The following is a 14,042-nucleotide window of genomic DNA, read 5'->3' on the forward strand; positions in this document are numbered from 1 at the left end:
CACTGATAATTCAATAGCTTAAGAGGATGCACATGAGTAACAGGACAGCTATACAAAACCCTCATACGCACATGCTTTAAATACTAGTTTAATAGAATGCTTTGTAACACTTTTGTTTCAGGATTTTTATGATTTGGAAATTTAAGTGCACGAATTAATGGAACTGGAATGGCAACAGTCATCCCCGCAAGCACTTTGAATCCATTACATATTGGAAAGACACACATTTCTCTTCTGTATACCCATGGAGAGAGTCCCAAAAAGCTGAGTTTTTTCCTCAATGAACCTGCAGCTGAACACATACACTAGGCAACTCCAGCCATGGGGCCTTCATTCAGTGGCCAGCTTGACACATAAATGGAAGAGTACAAACATACTGGAGCATACACAGAACTACAGTTAAGGAAGTTGACATAATATACACTTACCAATTGTAGTGATCACAGTAGCAGCAAAGATCACAGCATTAGGCCAATTCCAGTTGTTGAAAGTATTGTTCCCAGTGATGGCAACCCCCTGTCCAGCAGCATTTGACACAACCTGTAAGAAAACAGTTTTCAGTCATTCTTGGAAAACCTGGCAGCCTGAAAAAGAAATGGGTCTGTCCCTGTCAGGTTCTGCCCCTTTGTTCATACTTTCAAAATGACAACTCAAGTTTTTTGTGAAGGCTAGCCTAGTATAGTTACTAACTATAGTTACTAACTATTTTATGAAATATTAAATACTTGCTTCACCTAAGAAAAAGTAGTGCAGGTGCTCTGACATTTAAATAGGGAAGGGGGTTAATTAGATAAGCTTTTACTTATTTACCAGTTTAACCAAAATGGATCTCTTCCAGAGACTAAACACACTCCTCCAGACTGAACTAGCATTTAACGTCCAGTGCAGTTCTTGAATTTGGTTTAGAAGGGACATCTTCAGCACTACTATCCATTTCAAAACAGTTACATGGCCCATTGACTTGGGTATGAGGATGTCACAGAATCCTTGGCAAAGCTACTGTGATTAATGTTAATTGCTGCCCCTGGCAAAGCCAAACCATCTACAAGCCAATGTAAAACTGTACTTTTCAGCAAAGACAGACAAATTAACACTTTTCTGAAGTATTTCATGCCACAGGACTCCAATAATTGTCCTTGGATCAGGCCCCTTTCTTATTCCATCTTTGAATCTAGTATGCCATGATGAATGCAAAGCACTTGTTTACAGTATTTCAGGGAAGCGCATGTAGTTACTGGCATTTCCACAGAATCACAAGTCAATTTCTTAACATCTGCTCAGGTACTCAAGAATTCTTAACCATCTTCACCTTCTGCAGAAAGCGACTTGAAAGACCCAGCCTCCCCTGCCCTTCCAAAACTAGACTGCAGAAAATGCATCAATAAAAAAAAATCCTAATAACTATTCAGTGCAGAAAGTCAAAGTTTCAAATCAAAATCGTGCATATTGCCAATTCTGACATGTATTTCTACCTATCCAAAGTAAAAAAGAAAAAAGATTTATCATATTATCTCCTAGAAATCCCTAGTTATTTAAATCTTTGCTCTGTCACATCATGATGCAGTTAAAGCCTTGTCAGGTTACTCTGCTTTTTTTTCCTTCAGTGTAAACGAAGGTTGTCTGAACAAAACTCTGAGGCTACATCCATATACAGGAGAGGTGAAGTTGATGCATAACATTATAGCACTTGCTGTGTTTCTCTCTCAGTAAGTGTTGAGCCCAAAACTATCTTGAGCTAAATACCTAAACTTGGAGGCAGTGTGTGTATATATATATATATATAAAATATTTTTTTTACATAAACATGACAGGTGAGGTTTATCTTAAACTGGTAAGAACTTATAGAAGTACCAACAACCAGCTCTTCCTTCCCTCATCACCCCTTCCTTCCTTCCTACTCGATTAAGGTCTGATCTTGGACCCAGCAGAGACTCAACACAAAGTTCAATCGCTACTGAAAACATACACAAGTTAACACAGGTTTTAATTATTCTTGAAACTTATTACATATCACCACCCTCCTACTGTAATAAAAATGCCCTCAAAGTGAATGTATTGTGCATATACGAGATGCAAACAATTTAATTAAAAAAGCACTTTCAACACACAAGCTATTATAGTAGATAAAAGGAGAAGCATTGAAAGTGAATGAAGGTACAGAACTAGATTTTTCCCCTGGTAGATGCAATATGTGTGCAAAACTGCATGCAGTGTCTTTCCATAGCCTACAGGCTCTGGGTAGAAAAGCAGAGAGTTCTCACTAAGGCAGTCATTTGTCATAAGAAAGTAGCATTGAAATGAGGAGTAGCCCCTAAAACAGGCAGGTCGAGAGCGGGCAAGTAAACATGTAATGCCATCCTCTTCCAAAAAAAACCCGCAAAACCTGACCAACCAAACAAAAAAATACCTTTGAGGCAGCTACAATGGATCACAAGAGCTCATCTGAGTAGGGACCAATCAAAGTAACTTGGTTCATTTCTGCTATGGTCTGCAGATGAACTTACTAAAAGTTCCAAAGCACATCCAAAGTACCCGATAGGTACGTTCTGTGATCTATTGTCCCCAAGAAGATGCTGGACTTCCTCCACTGCTCAGCAACACTGCACAAAATGTCATATCAAACACCAGTTCTACAGCCATTTTCTATGCTATAAGCGCACTTGGATATTCTTTTTTTATTGTTATTTCCTCACAGAGCAACTGATCTCGTGAGAGGCGCTGAAGTATCTGTTTCCATTGTCACTGGGCCATTATCTCATCTCGTTACTCCACCTTCAGCCTGAGCTAACAAGCTCAGGTTCACAGTTCTGCTAAGATCTGCCTGCATTTGAGGTCTGGAGGTGTGAAGGGGGCCCAGACCCAAGGGGAAGAAGCCGCTGAGCTGAGTAGTACACAGCTGCCCTTCACACCCAGGCAACTAACAGTTTGGGGGACATGGCCAGCTCTGCATTGTACACGAACACCTTACACAGGGAATCACACTCTCCAGCCAAAGCTGCCACCCTTGTCCTGTCCCTATTTGCACACAGCTATCTGCTATTAACACACAACTATCTACAATTTACAGTCTAGTCTTTTAAGTTACTTTATGCCTGCAATAAGCCTGAATGCGCTATATGCATCCCAGCTGCAGGAACGAAGATGATCACAAAACATGCTTAGATAGCTTTGGTGCAGTGGGAAATATGTAGCTGCTTTCCAAGCAGCATAACTTTTGCCCATACTGAAATAATTAAATATTTTGGCTTCAACAAACAATGTGAGTGGACACTATACAACTGAACAGCAAATATGGTTTTGGTTTTTTCCTTCTTTTTCTTTATTTTTTCTTGGTAAATCTGTTAGGTGATGTCAGAGATGCTTTTATTTTCATATGCTAGCATACAGAATGTCCCAAGTTGCCTGTGCTGTATTTCTTAAATCACAGAAAATTTGCTCTAAAAAGTCTTTGGATGGGAAAATAGGGGTCAAGGAAGGAGAGGACGAAGGTAGATGGTGCAAGAGTTCTTAATATCTTGAAAGACGTCATTTAGAAAACACTTTTTCAAGTATGCCCAAATTCAAAAGCTGACAATAGTTAACTCATCTGGATTTACACATCACCTTAGACCCCATCTCATGAGTTTCTACCGATGAAGGCAGTTAAACGACTTTTGCCTCAGAGGAATCCAACCCCTTGTTCTCCCTCACTCCCCATCACTCCAACTCTGCACTTTGGCAAAGAGAAAAGGGAAAGAAGATCTGGAGTCCCTGAAGCTATTGCTTAACGTAAAGAAACTTGCAATTGCAGAGGGAGATTTAAGACACACATAAAACTAGTTACATCTTCTGATGACATTATCAAGCAGACAATTTGTTCCATTTGCAGGTGCTTCCCCACCAACAGACCCACCCCCCACTACTCCAATACACCCTTGTGTTTCCTGGGCTTGGTGACATTTTTATTAACCCTCTGATGACCAGGTTCTCTCAAGATTTACCAGATTTTTGTTAAACCTCCTCTATCTTGTGCAAAGGAGATGAGTTTCTCTCTGATGCTTTGGGCATATCCCACTTGCATCCCCTCTGCATGAGTAACACTAGGGCTGAAAAGTTCTCAAAACACAGCTGAAAACAGCAAGGAGAACCTTGACCCATATAGGTATTATGGACACATTCCCACCTCTATTCTACTTCTCCATTTCCTGCTGGGGGCAAGCCAAGAACAGCAGCAAGGTTTTCCCAAACTGGGAAGCTACGTGTATTTATTAACATTATTTTTTTTCCCTACTGGCCTGTCAAGCTTTGCTAGGGCACGTCTCTATGGTGATTTAAAAGCTTGCAATAGTCAGCAGACCCATCTTGGCTGTCCTTGTCTTTCTTTGTATTAGCAGGAGGGAAGGTGAAGTTTGACCAACACCACTGCAAGGTAAAATGGTTCACAACAAAATGACATTTAGTACCAGTAGAAGTAATACAAGGATACAAAACTAGGAGAACAAGCACAATAGAGATTGCCTCCAAGTGAGCTTTGTCATAACTAGGTATGTGGAATATGCCATTTTATTTTAGCTTCTTGGCTTTCAGAAGAAGGAAAAATGGGACAGAATTATCACCTTCTGCCTCTGGCATGAACAAGTGCACAAGGCTTTGTTTTCTTCCTAAGAAAAAATATTATTTTACACACTCCTTTTAGGTATTTATATACACTGATGAGATCCCCCCGAGCCTTTTATTCTCCAGGCTGAACAGTCTCTGCTCCCTCAGCCTTTCCTCTGGAGCACTCTTCAGTCCCTTGATCACCTTGATGACTCTGCTGGACTCTCTCCAGCACATCCCATATCTCTCTTATATCGGGGAGCCCAGAATCCGACACAGCACTCCAGGTGTGGCCCCACCAGTACAAAGTAGAGGGGAAAGACCACCTCCCTTGACCTGCTGGCAATGCTTTGCCTAAAGCAGCCCAGGATACGTTTAGCCACCTTTGCTGCAAGGGCACAATTGTTGGCTCATGTTCAAGTTGATGTCCACCAGGACTCCAGGTCCTTTTCTACAAAGCTGCTTTCCAGCTGCGTGGCCCCTAGCACATACAGGTACATGGATCCACATGTGGTTAGTGATTTTATTCCAAGAGTTAAGGACTGCAGGAAAGTTGTGATACAGGTTTTGCATATCAAGTAGGAATAATTTCCTATTTGGCATGAAATCCTAGACACTTTAACAAGGATTAATTGGGTCTGATAACAATGAGCAATAGGGAAAAAAAAGGATTTCTGGGGTACAAATGGCCAGATAGAGAGACAGGCTAGAAGAAAGACACAAGACAATAAACAGGCTATATAAACTACAGCAACAAATCCTGCCCTGCAGGCACCCAATTGCATACAAGAACAGCCAGATATTGATCAGTGCCAGGTCTCCTTTGAAGAGGCTGAAGCCTCCCTTGTTATTCAAACCATTCCCTGGAGATCTGACAAGTCTAATGGTAGTTTTAAGCTTCTTCCAGTGGTATGAACAATTCACTTTTGCAAATGTTAAGTGTTTCTCCATAAGAAAGGAGATGTAATTGAACTACTAAGCCTGAAATCAGAACCAGTGGCTTTCATTCTACTCTCGAGAGTATTACCGTGTACATACAGGACAATCACAGCTGGCTGTTGCATCCATAAGCAGTCCATTCAGGACTCCTAGGCTTTGTCCCCACTTCTGACACTGAAGGAACATGAGGTATTTTTTGCTTCTTTCTCAAGGTCTTTTACGAAGGATGTAAAGGTTTAATGCACAGAAAACTACTGAGAATTACAAACGTACCAAGTACTGTAGGGACCTTCCTACAAAGAATAAAACTTCAACAGCAATCTCTTTACACATCCAAATCTTTTATACAATTTGGAGAAACCAGAAAACTGTGCAGTAGTTATCTAATCACGGGTACATACAATACTGACAATTTAGCCATCATAATAAAATTGGCCAGAGTAATAAGGTTTAAATTTATAATATCAGATGGAACTCTATACTGCTGTTCATCTTTAAGCAGATTTTAATTTTAATCAAATTCCAGCAGCAGAGCAAAATAAATAGGTGAAGTGGTAAAAGAAGCTGTATGGACTCTTTCCATGGCTTTTAATTTCAAGAAAAGGCTTAAAGTAACTCCTAAGTTACTTTAAAAATAATTAAATAAAATCCATGCCATGCAAATTGCACACCCCTCTACCTGTCCCTCCTGGTTTCTGCAGTTACCTAGGTTTTTCTGGCTTCAGCTATGAAGTTACAGGAGCAGTCAGTTGTTCATAATGATCAGATTTTCAAATGTAATCAAAACATAATTAATTGTTAGTGCTTATCTTTCCAATAAAAAGAAACTGAATCGGGTTTTAAGACTCCCAGATCAGTTATACATTCCAAAGTTCTGCTAACCTAGGTACTATTGTCTCAGGATTACATGTAAATAAAGAGAAAAGAAACCCGCTCAGTATCTCTTTTGAAAGAAAAAAGGTCTGTGGGTGGTCACAGCTAGACTGACAGAACAACTTCCTCAGACTCATCATGCAGACCCGCAACACAGTGGCCACGGCCAGAAATCTCCTGCCCTGTTGGTTGGCATATTGCACTTTTACATCTGCTTGCACATTAAAAGCAGCAGAAGCTATTTCACAGGCACAGTCTGAATATGTAAGTACTTTATAGCTATATCAAAAGTAGTAGATTCAGTCAAACTAGGAATACATTAATCTTGGATGACAGCTGTCACAGCTCATCTATTGAATATGTTTGTGTGTTTCGTTGTTAAGCAATAAATATATATTGAATATACTAATAAATGCCATAATCTATTGCTTTACGTTATTGTAGTTGGAGAAAGAGAAAAGAAAGAAAGAAAAAGAGAGAGAGATTCAAAGCCAACTGCCTTCCACCCACAGCCCTGATGTGTCCTGACTGAATGGAGGATACTGCCCTTCAAAGAAAATATTTTCGTCACTAGCGTATCTTGGCAGCTTGTGGTTTGGGTAAGGAAAGCGAAAGAGAAGCCAACTGTGCAACTGATGGTTTTACCAATGAGTAAGAAACTTTTTTCCCCCAAATTACTTTTCATGTCTAGATATACGAGGTGTATACATGTAATGATTTATTAAAATTTTCTGTTTGAGTTCTCCAAAACCTTCATATTAACCTATACATTGCTGAGACTAAGATGTTTCACCTCTCTTCCCAGCCTTCTTCTGCTTCCAAAGACAGCTGCACCACTGCTAAGAAAATCTTGCTATGCCACGATGCTCACTTTGGTAACCAGAGACACAATGTGGCAGAGCTGCAGAAAGATGACAGAATACACAGAAGGTTAAATGATTTCATTCAGGCAGCAGAAAGAGCAGCTATTCTAATGTCATCTTTAGGAGGGCTGCTATACACATGTCTGTGCACAGAGAAATCTAAGCTCATGGCTTCTCGGAGAGAAAAAAGCCCCAAAAGAAATCCTTTTATTAGAATACAAAAAAACCAGCCTAGAATACAAAACAGTGGCACCCCATTTGGACATGCATATTTCTGGCAGCCACTTGGCACCTGGCACATTTAGTATGCAATTGGCTCAAGGCAAGAATTCTCAGGAAGGATGGTAGTAACTACCTCTCCAGAGCAGCTCGAAGTCACCAGAAAAGCATATGCTTGTGGTTCCTGCCATCCTTTTTTTCACCTCCATCTCCAGCGTAATGACAGGCTTATCCTGATTGCTCACTTGACTCAAGAGTTCCCAGCTGACTGAAACATGCTGGCATATGACCAGGGCCAGTGCACAGGGCCAAACGAACAAGCCTTTCAGGCTGCCTTAGCCACTTGACAGTCTCTGCAGGCCTACGCTAACCAGCGGGACTTAGGATAGCTGACCTTTCATTTCCCTCCCAGCATTATCTGTGTTTGCAATACGAATTTCATGTTTGTCAGGACAAGAACCATGCCAGATGTAAAAAGAAGTCTTTCAGCTCAGTCCTGGATTTCCTACTTCACTTCTGTGGGGAATGGTTTGCGACCTTTTTTGTAGAAAGAAAAATAAGACAAGTGAACCACATTGTCTCGGTCTAACAGGCAACACCCTTGTGTCTTGCTAACCTGTGAAAGTTTTACTGTCCTTTACTGACCTATGCAGAGGGTTGAGTTGGAAGGTGGTTGGGGCAAGAGGTGCAGGATATGAGTCAGCAGCACCTGCATTAGAGAAGGATGGTGGGATTTAGTAAAGTCCGCATTTATTAAAGAGGATGTCAGTTGACTACATGAGTCCGATTCTGGATCAACTGAGCATATAGGAGTGAATCTGCAGTTAATTCAACTGCTGTGCACAGCATTTCTTCCCAGCCAGCCTTATACTAAGAGTAGCTAGGTTCTCCAAGACTTTCACTAATCCTAGAACTTGTATAGTCTATTTTAACTAACATAAAATCCGAGGCAGAAATAGCTTGTTTCCAAGACCACAATGGGGTTATATCCAGTGGCCACCTACCACAAGGCCAAAGTTGAAACTGAGGCAAAAAATAGGAAGTGGTCATTGAGGCAATAATGTTAATTTTCACTTCTAAAAGAATAAAAACCCCACAAGCCTCATGCTTGGTGTTGACTGTTGTAAATAATAAACCTAACCAAAAGCATACATGAACATTACCTGAAAAGCTAGAGATATCAATATGTGTATGCAGGTTTCCTTCCCCCTTACCTATGAATTGAACTGGGACAAAAATCAAACCCTGGAAAGCAAGCGTTAATCCCAGTGTTTACATTCCTACATAGATCAAATACATATCACATGGGAATTTTTCCACCTTGCTGTCATGATCAACCATTTTATAAAGTGCATTGTAAGGGTTATTGCAAGTAAAAACATATTTTGCATTTTCAATCAACGTTTTAGTCTTAAAATATAGTTCCTATCAAAGCACAAACTTTTGAAAATTCCCACTTGGGAAAAAAAATCTTGGCAAAATATGGGTTTACATACTTTAGGGGAGGGTTTTCTTTCCAACAACAGCAAGATTTAATCCAGAATGAGATGGTATTTTCACACTCCTACCGATACAGCTGACAGAATGTTATCTTGTCAGTTTTCCACAGTCTTCAGAGAAAGGACAAGCTTTAAGTTCTCCTAAACAATTCCTTTTAACTGCTTCAACATGTCAGTGGGCTTTTTTGGTTTTTTTTTGTTGTGCAGTGGTTGTTTTTTTTCTTAATAAGGCAATTACAAAAAACTTATTTAAATTTGCTAAAAGTGACTTTAAATGATCCACCAGTACCTTAGCATACAAAATAGAAAAGTATATGTATAGGTCACATGCACTGTAGATACCACATTTTATCCAAAAGGTTATAGAACAAGTCTGAACTTGCTCTGCAGAGAAAGGTTAGCTAAACTTGTTGATTCTTCATTTACCCAAGCAACTTCTCAGTGTTTCATTCTATTCATGCAACAGTGCTTCTCAATGCATAAATGAACTAAAGAGCCAAGACACTCTATTGCTTTCCCTTCATTACACTTAACTTTGGTCTGTCAGCAACTTGGACCTCCATCTAAGCATACCTTTTCTTACCTAATAGAGCCTCCAGCACATGCCACTTATACAGAGCTGTCCCTACATCTAAGCCTGATATATAAAGAATGCACGTAAATACATGCCTGGTTTTCACTTTGCATAGTTTTGTTATGTAACAGGACAGCAAACCAGACATCGTTTGTGTCTGTTAATTTAGCACACCCAGAGGGCTTTTTACACACATTGTGGTCTTGATTTCTTCATTAGGCCATATTGTCACAATTTTTTATTGATTTTTTTAATTATTATTTTTTTTAGTATTGGCAAAACTTCTGTTCCTAGAATTCATTTTCCTAGCACTTTTGCTTTTAAAGCAGCCTTGCTAGTTTTGTTAGCTGGTAAAAGCACAGAGTGGGATACATTGTCTTGTACTGGACTTTGAAGCCAGATTCTAATGAAAGTAATTAAATACATGCTATGAAGAAAGCCACGGATTAGAGCTGCAGATTCGTTTGCATTTACTGATTAGCCAGGGAAGTAGAACAGGCTGTTTAGTTAAAATACCTGAAGATCACAGCACTAAACACTGTCAGGCATACAAGATACTACCAAACACGGAAGTGGTCTTCAGCAGAAGGAAAACGCCGTCGACTAAATAACTGTGTAACTCTGCTGTAAAGAAAACCTGTGTGTGTCCTTCAAAGAACATGACTGAGCTTGAAGAGAGACTAGAAAGCATTCATATCTTAACCCTACACACATACTTTTATGCTGGAAAATATTCCCTATTTAGTGTAGCTCTGAGGAAGCTTCATCTGAGGCTTATTTAGGTGCTCAGAACTGAGGAAGAACACAGAAATATCCCAAAGCAAGCTGCAACAGCTCATCAACAGTGAGCTCTAAGATACCTCTGTGCAAGAGACAATTTGTTGGATAAACCAATGAATTCACACCTTAACGTATATCACATTAGGTGTTCTTTTTAAAATTCACACTACCAAATCGCAGAATAACCTGTATATACAAAGAGGATTTAAATAAGAGCATCCTTGCTATATGTTAATGTACTACTGCATACAGATTCCAGGACTTCAGAAAATGTTGTGATTCAAAAGCACTTCCATTTGGATGCAGTGCCATTATAAATAAAACTGAAGAGATAATACCATCACAAGTCCCTACCTTTATTAAGTTACTGGCCTAAAAATCCATCCTAACCCCGCAGAAGGGACATTCTATCTATTCTGCTAAGTGGAAAGGAGTTTCTCCGCCTCTTCTCCCAAGCACTGATGACAGCACGTTTTTCCCTGCTCTGCCATCATTATTTTAACACATCACCAATTATGCATGTTAATGCAGGGAGCTCATCAGTGGACTGAGTCTCAAAAAGAACAAAGTGAAAATCTAAAGAAGTCTGGGCATTTCGGTTTTTCTCTCCTGGGTTTTGCTTTATCATTTTGCAAGTGCAATGTGAGTGTGGGAGCAATATTAAAATGATAAATTTGTAACAGGGACCAAGCATAAAGCTTTCTTAATCCATAACTGCTGACACTGACAATCCAGTGAAGAGAGGAAATAGCTTGTTTAACCTGCAAACAGCATTCTCCCTGAAGACAGTACTACAGGCACAAGCATCTCTTCTTGCCACTGTGTTCTTTTAAAGAACGAGGGTAGAGAATGCACAATTGTCACAAATAGGAACACTTGTTATTTCAGTCTTTTTTGTCCATTTGTTTTCTTGTTTTTCAATTACAGTTTAACCAGACTAAGTGATCCTTTAGAAAGGCAATCTGTTAATTAACCCATATTGGGCAGAACAAATCATGCTCTTCAAGCACAGTCTTAGTTTATTAACCAGGAATAGCTCTAATCAGTCAGAGACAAAAAGGGGAATGAGGGTTTTTACGTGTAGAATTAGAAGATACATGCTATGCCCTGGTTTTAGCTTGTTATCTGAAGCCCATGCAATAAATATTGAATTTAGAGGAGATGTTAAGAACCAACTTTGTACTTACTTGAACCTGAAAGACTCATAAAAATTTAATTGTGGCTAATATTTATGAGTCTGGAGCCCTCAGGACACAGTCCAGTGGAAACAATTTGTGAGTCTACAGTCAAATTACTTCCACATTATTCTTTGGAAATAGAAAAGGTAAATAATTGTGCCAGCTATTCCCTGCTTGGAAAGATGATCAGAATTAGTCAAAGCATGAGCAGGATGAAACAGGATTCAGAAGTGAGAATAAGTATCTTGGGCACTTCTGCAGTGCTAACATTAGATATATTGAATATTCTTCTCTCCTCCTTTCCCCTGCTTCCCCCTCTCCCCAGTTAAAGCCAGACGTTCATGTTCTGACTATTTTAGTAGTTCATATAGATGTAAATGCTGACCACTGTAATGAATTCTACTCTAGCTACAGCAAATCTTCAGGGCTGCTTCTACTTGCAGAAACAGAGCCTTAGTATTGCTATAATTGAGCAGGTTACCTGCTCAATTGGCACCGGTAACTAGCACCATCACCTCTTCATTCCCACCAGGGTGAACACAAACTTCACAAAATGTATTGGTATTTTTGAGGTTTACATGGAAAGTTACAGCTGAGTAATAAACCTAATTGAGAGAGCTTGCCTGAGGACATGATGCTTCCCAAGATGCAAGTACACTCTTTTTTGGTTTTTTTGTTTGTTTGGTTTGGTTTTGGGTTTTGGTTTTTTGGTGTTTGGGTTTTTTTTTAAATTTGCTTTTTATTGTTTTTTTTTGTTGTTTTGTTTGGTGGCAGGAGGGGGTTTGGGTTTTTTTTTGGTTGGGTGGGTGGTTTTGGGTGGGTTTTTTTTTGTCCCTTGGCATGGAGAACAATGGCTGAGGGTTTAAAAGTTAAGGGAAAATATCCTGGGAAGTAATCAACATTGACAGGACAAGAGAATTACCTCCTGAGAGACAAACAAGTGGGAAGGGAACAAATGTACCACTTAACCCTCCTAGCTTCCCAACTTCTGTATTATCTGAAAATTAATAGAAAAACAGTAGTTCCAGGGAAGGGTCTTGATTTAACAACAGACAATGCCTGTCTGTAAAAATGAACCACTGTAAACCCATGTGATTTACCTGAATTATATACTTCCACAAGAAATAACAGGCTAGCAAAATACAGCTTAATATTTATCTAGTTTTCATAATTTCCTCCTTCAGCCTATGCTATGAACTGAATCTCTCCTTCAATTAGCCTGAAGTTAAGAGGAGAGTTCCAGAACTTCTGTATCTTGGAAGCGGACCTTCTTGCCCTTGAAAGCAATATAGGTTTTGTCATCAATATTATTTAGAAAAGATAAGGTCTTGTACAGGTAGCACATGGTTAGTGATAAGCCCTAGCAGTGCTGTGAGCTTAGAACAGCAATCAGTGGGCACACTGGCTGTATCTTGTAGAGCAATTTACTGGCATCACTTCAATTAGCAAGGACGGCACCAGGCTTTTCATTCATATTACCTATGTACTTGGGCACCCTGTAAATCTTGTGATATTACAGACCTTGACATGCCTTCAACATATAAACACCTTTTTCAAACATGTATTGCTTAGCTGATTTGAGAGGCCTGCAAACAGTCCTGGCCAATTGTACACTAAATCATTACTGCTGTAGTTGCAAGGATAACATATCTTAATGAAGAACCATGTTTCAAAAACTGGGTGGTTTTAAAGTCAGCTTTAAGATGTCCTAGACACCCACTGCAACTTATTCTGCCTCTCCTTTCCTATCCTCTTGACATAGAAGTGGTATTATACCCTACAGCAGTAATGGAAGGGGAATACATTTTTTCCATTACGTCTGATCAGTCCAGTCATACAGTTTAGGCATCTCAACAACAGAAGCACATTAATGAAAAGGAAAGGAGAACTTAAAGGAACAGCTATATGCTTGGAACCCCTTTCCTGACATCTTGCTGTCATTCTGCAAAGCACTGGTGAAACTCAGCTGGCACGTTTTCTACAGTTTCTGCAAAAATAAAGGCTGACATGGAACAGCATTGCTTTCTTTTGTATTGCATCAGAAACTACAATGCAAGACCACAAACAAAAGCCATTTAAATCAAAACACAGTGTTGGTATAAGAACAAAACAAAAAAAACCTGAGCATGAGTAAAATTAAACTGTAAATTAAAAAAGGTTCTTAACCTATGCAATAGTTTTTAATCAAAGCATTCAGCATGGTAGCGTAGATGAACCTCACTGTCTAAACCAAGACCCAACTTAAGTGATTGATTTAGCTTAATGTAAATATTTCTACAGTGTGGCGTTACAGGTAGTATTTTGGATCCAAAATATATATTACAATTATAATGCATTGGGGAGCATATTATTGTTCTACAGGAAAATCCCCTTACTAGAGAGGAGTTTTTCAGACAGAAGTGAGAAACCAGAAACAATTTCAGCATTTTCTGTGGCACCATCCAAAGGCATGAAGTTCTTCCTCAAGGACTGACATGATGCAGAGTAGGTGAGAGATAAATGCTGAAGAGTAAAACAGAAACAACTGTACTGATAAATA

General features: G+C 39.4%; 1 protein-coding gene across 1 annotated transcript in view; it reads right to left on the reverse strand.

Moving 5' to 3' along the window:
- The window catches only part of KCNK5 (potassium two pore domain channel subfamily K member 5), a 36,808-nt gene that overhangs the window by 8,565 nt on the left and 14,201 nt on the right, over nucleotides 1-14,042 (reverse strand). Inside the window, exon 2 of the mRNA XM_037405384.1 lies at nucleotides 429-540. Coding sequence (XP_037261281.1) covers nucleotides 429-540 — 112 coding nt within the window. The remainder of the gene's footprint in view (nucleotides 1-428; nucleotides 541-14,042) is intronic.

This window comes from Falco rusticolus, chromosome 12 (assembly GCF_015220075.1).
Source record: "Falco rusticolus isolate bFalRus1 chromosome 12, bFalRus1.pri, whole genome shotgun sequence".
Taxonomy (NCBI): domain Eukaryota; kingdom Metazoa; phylum Chordata; class Aves; order Falconiformes; family Falconidae; genus Falco; species Falco rusticolus.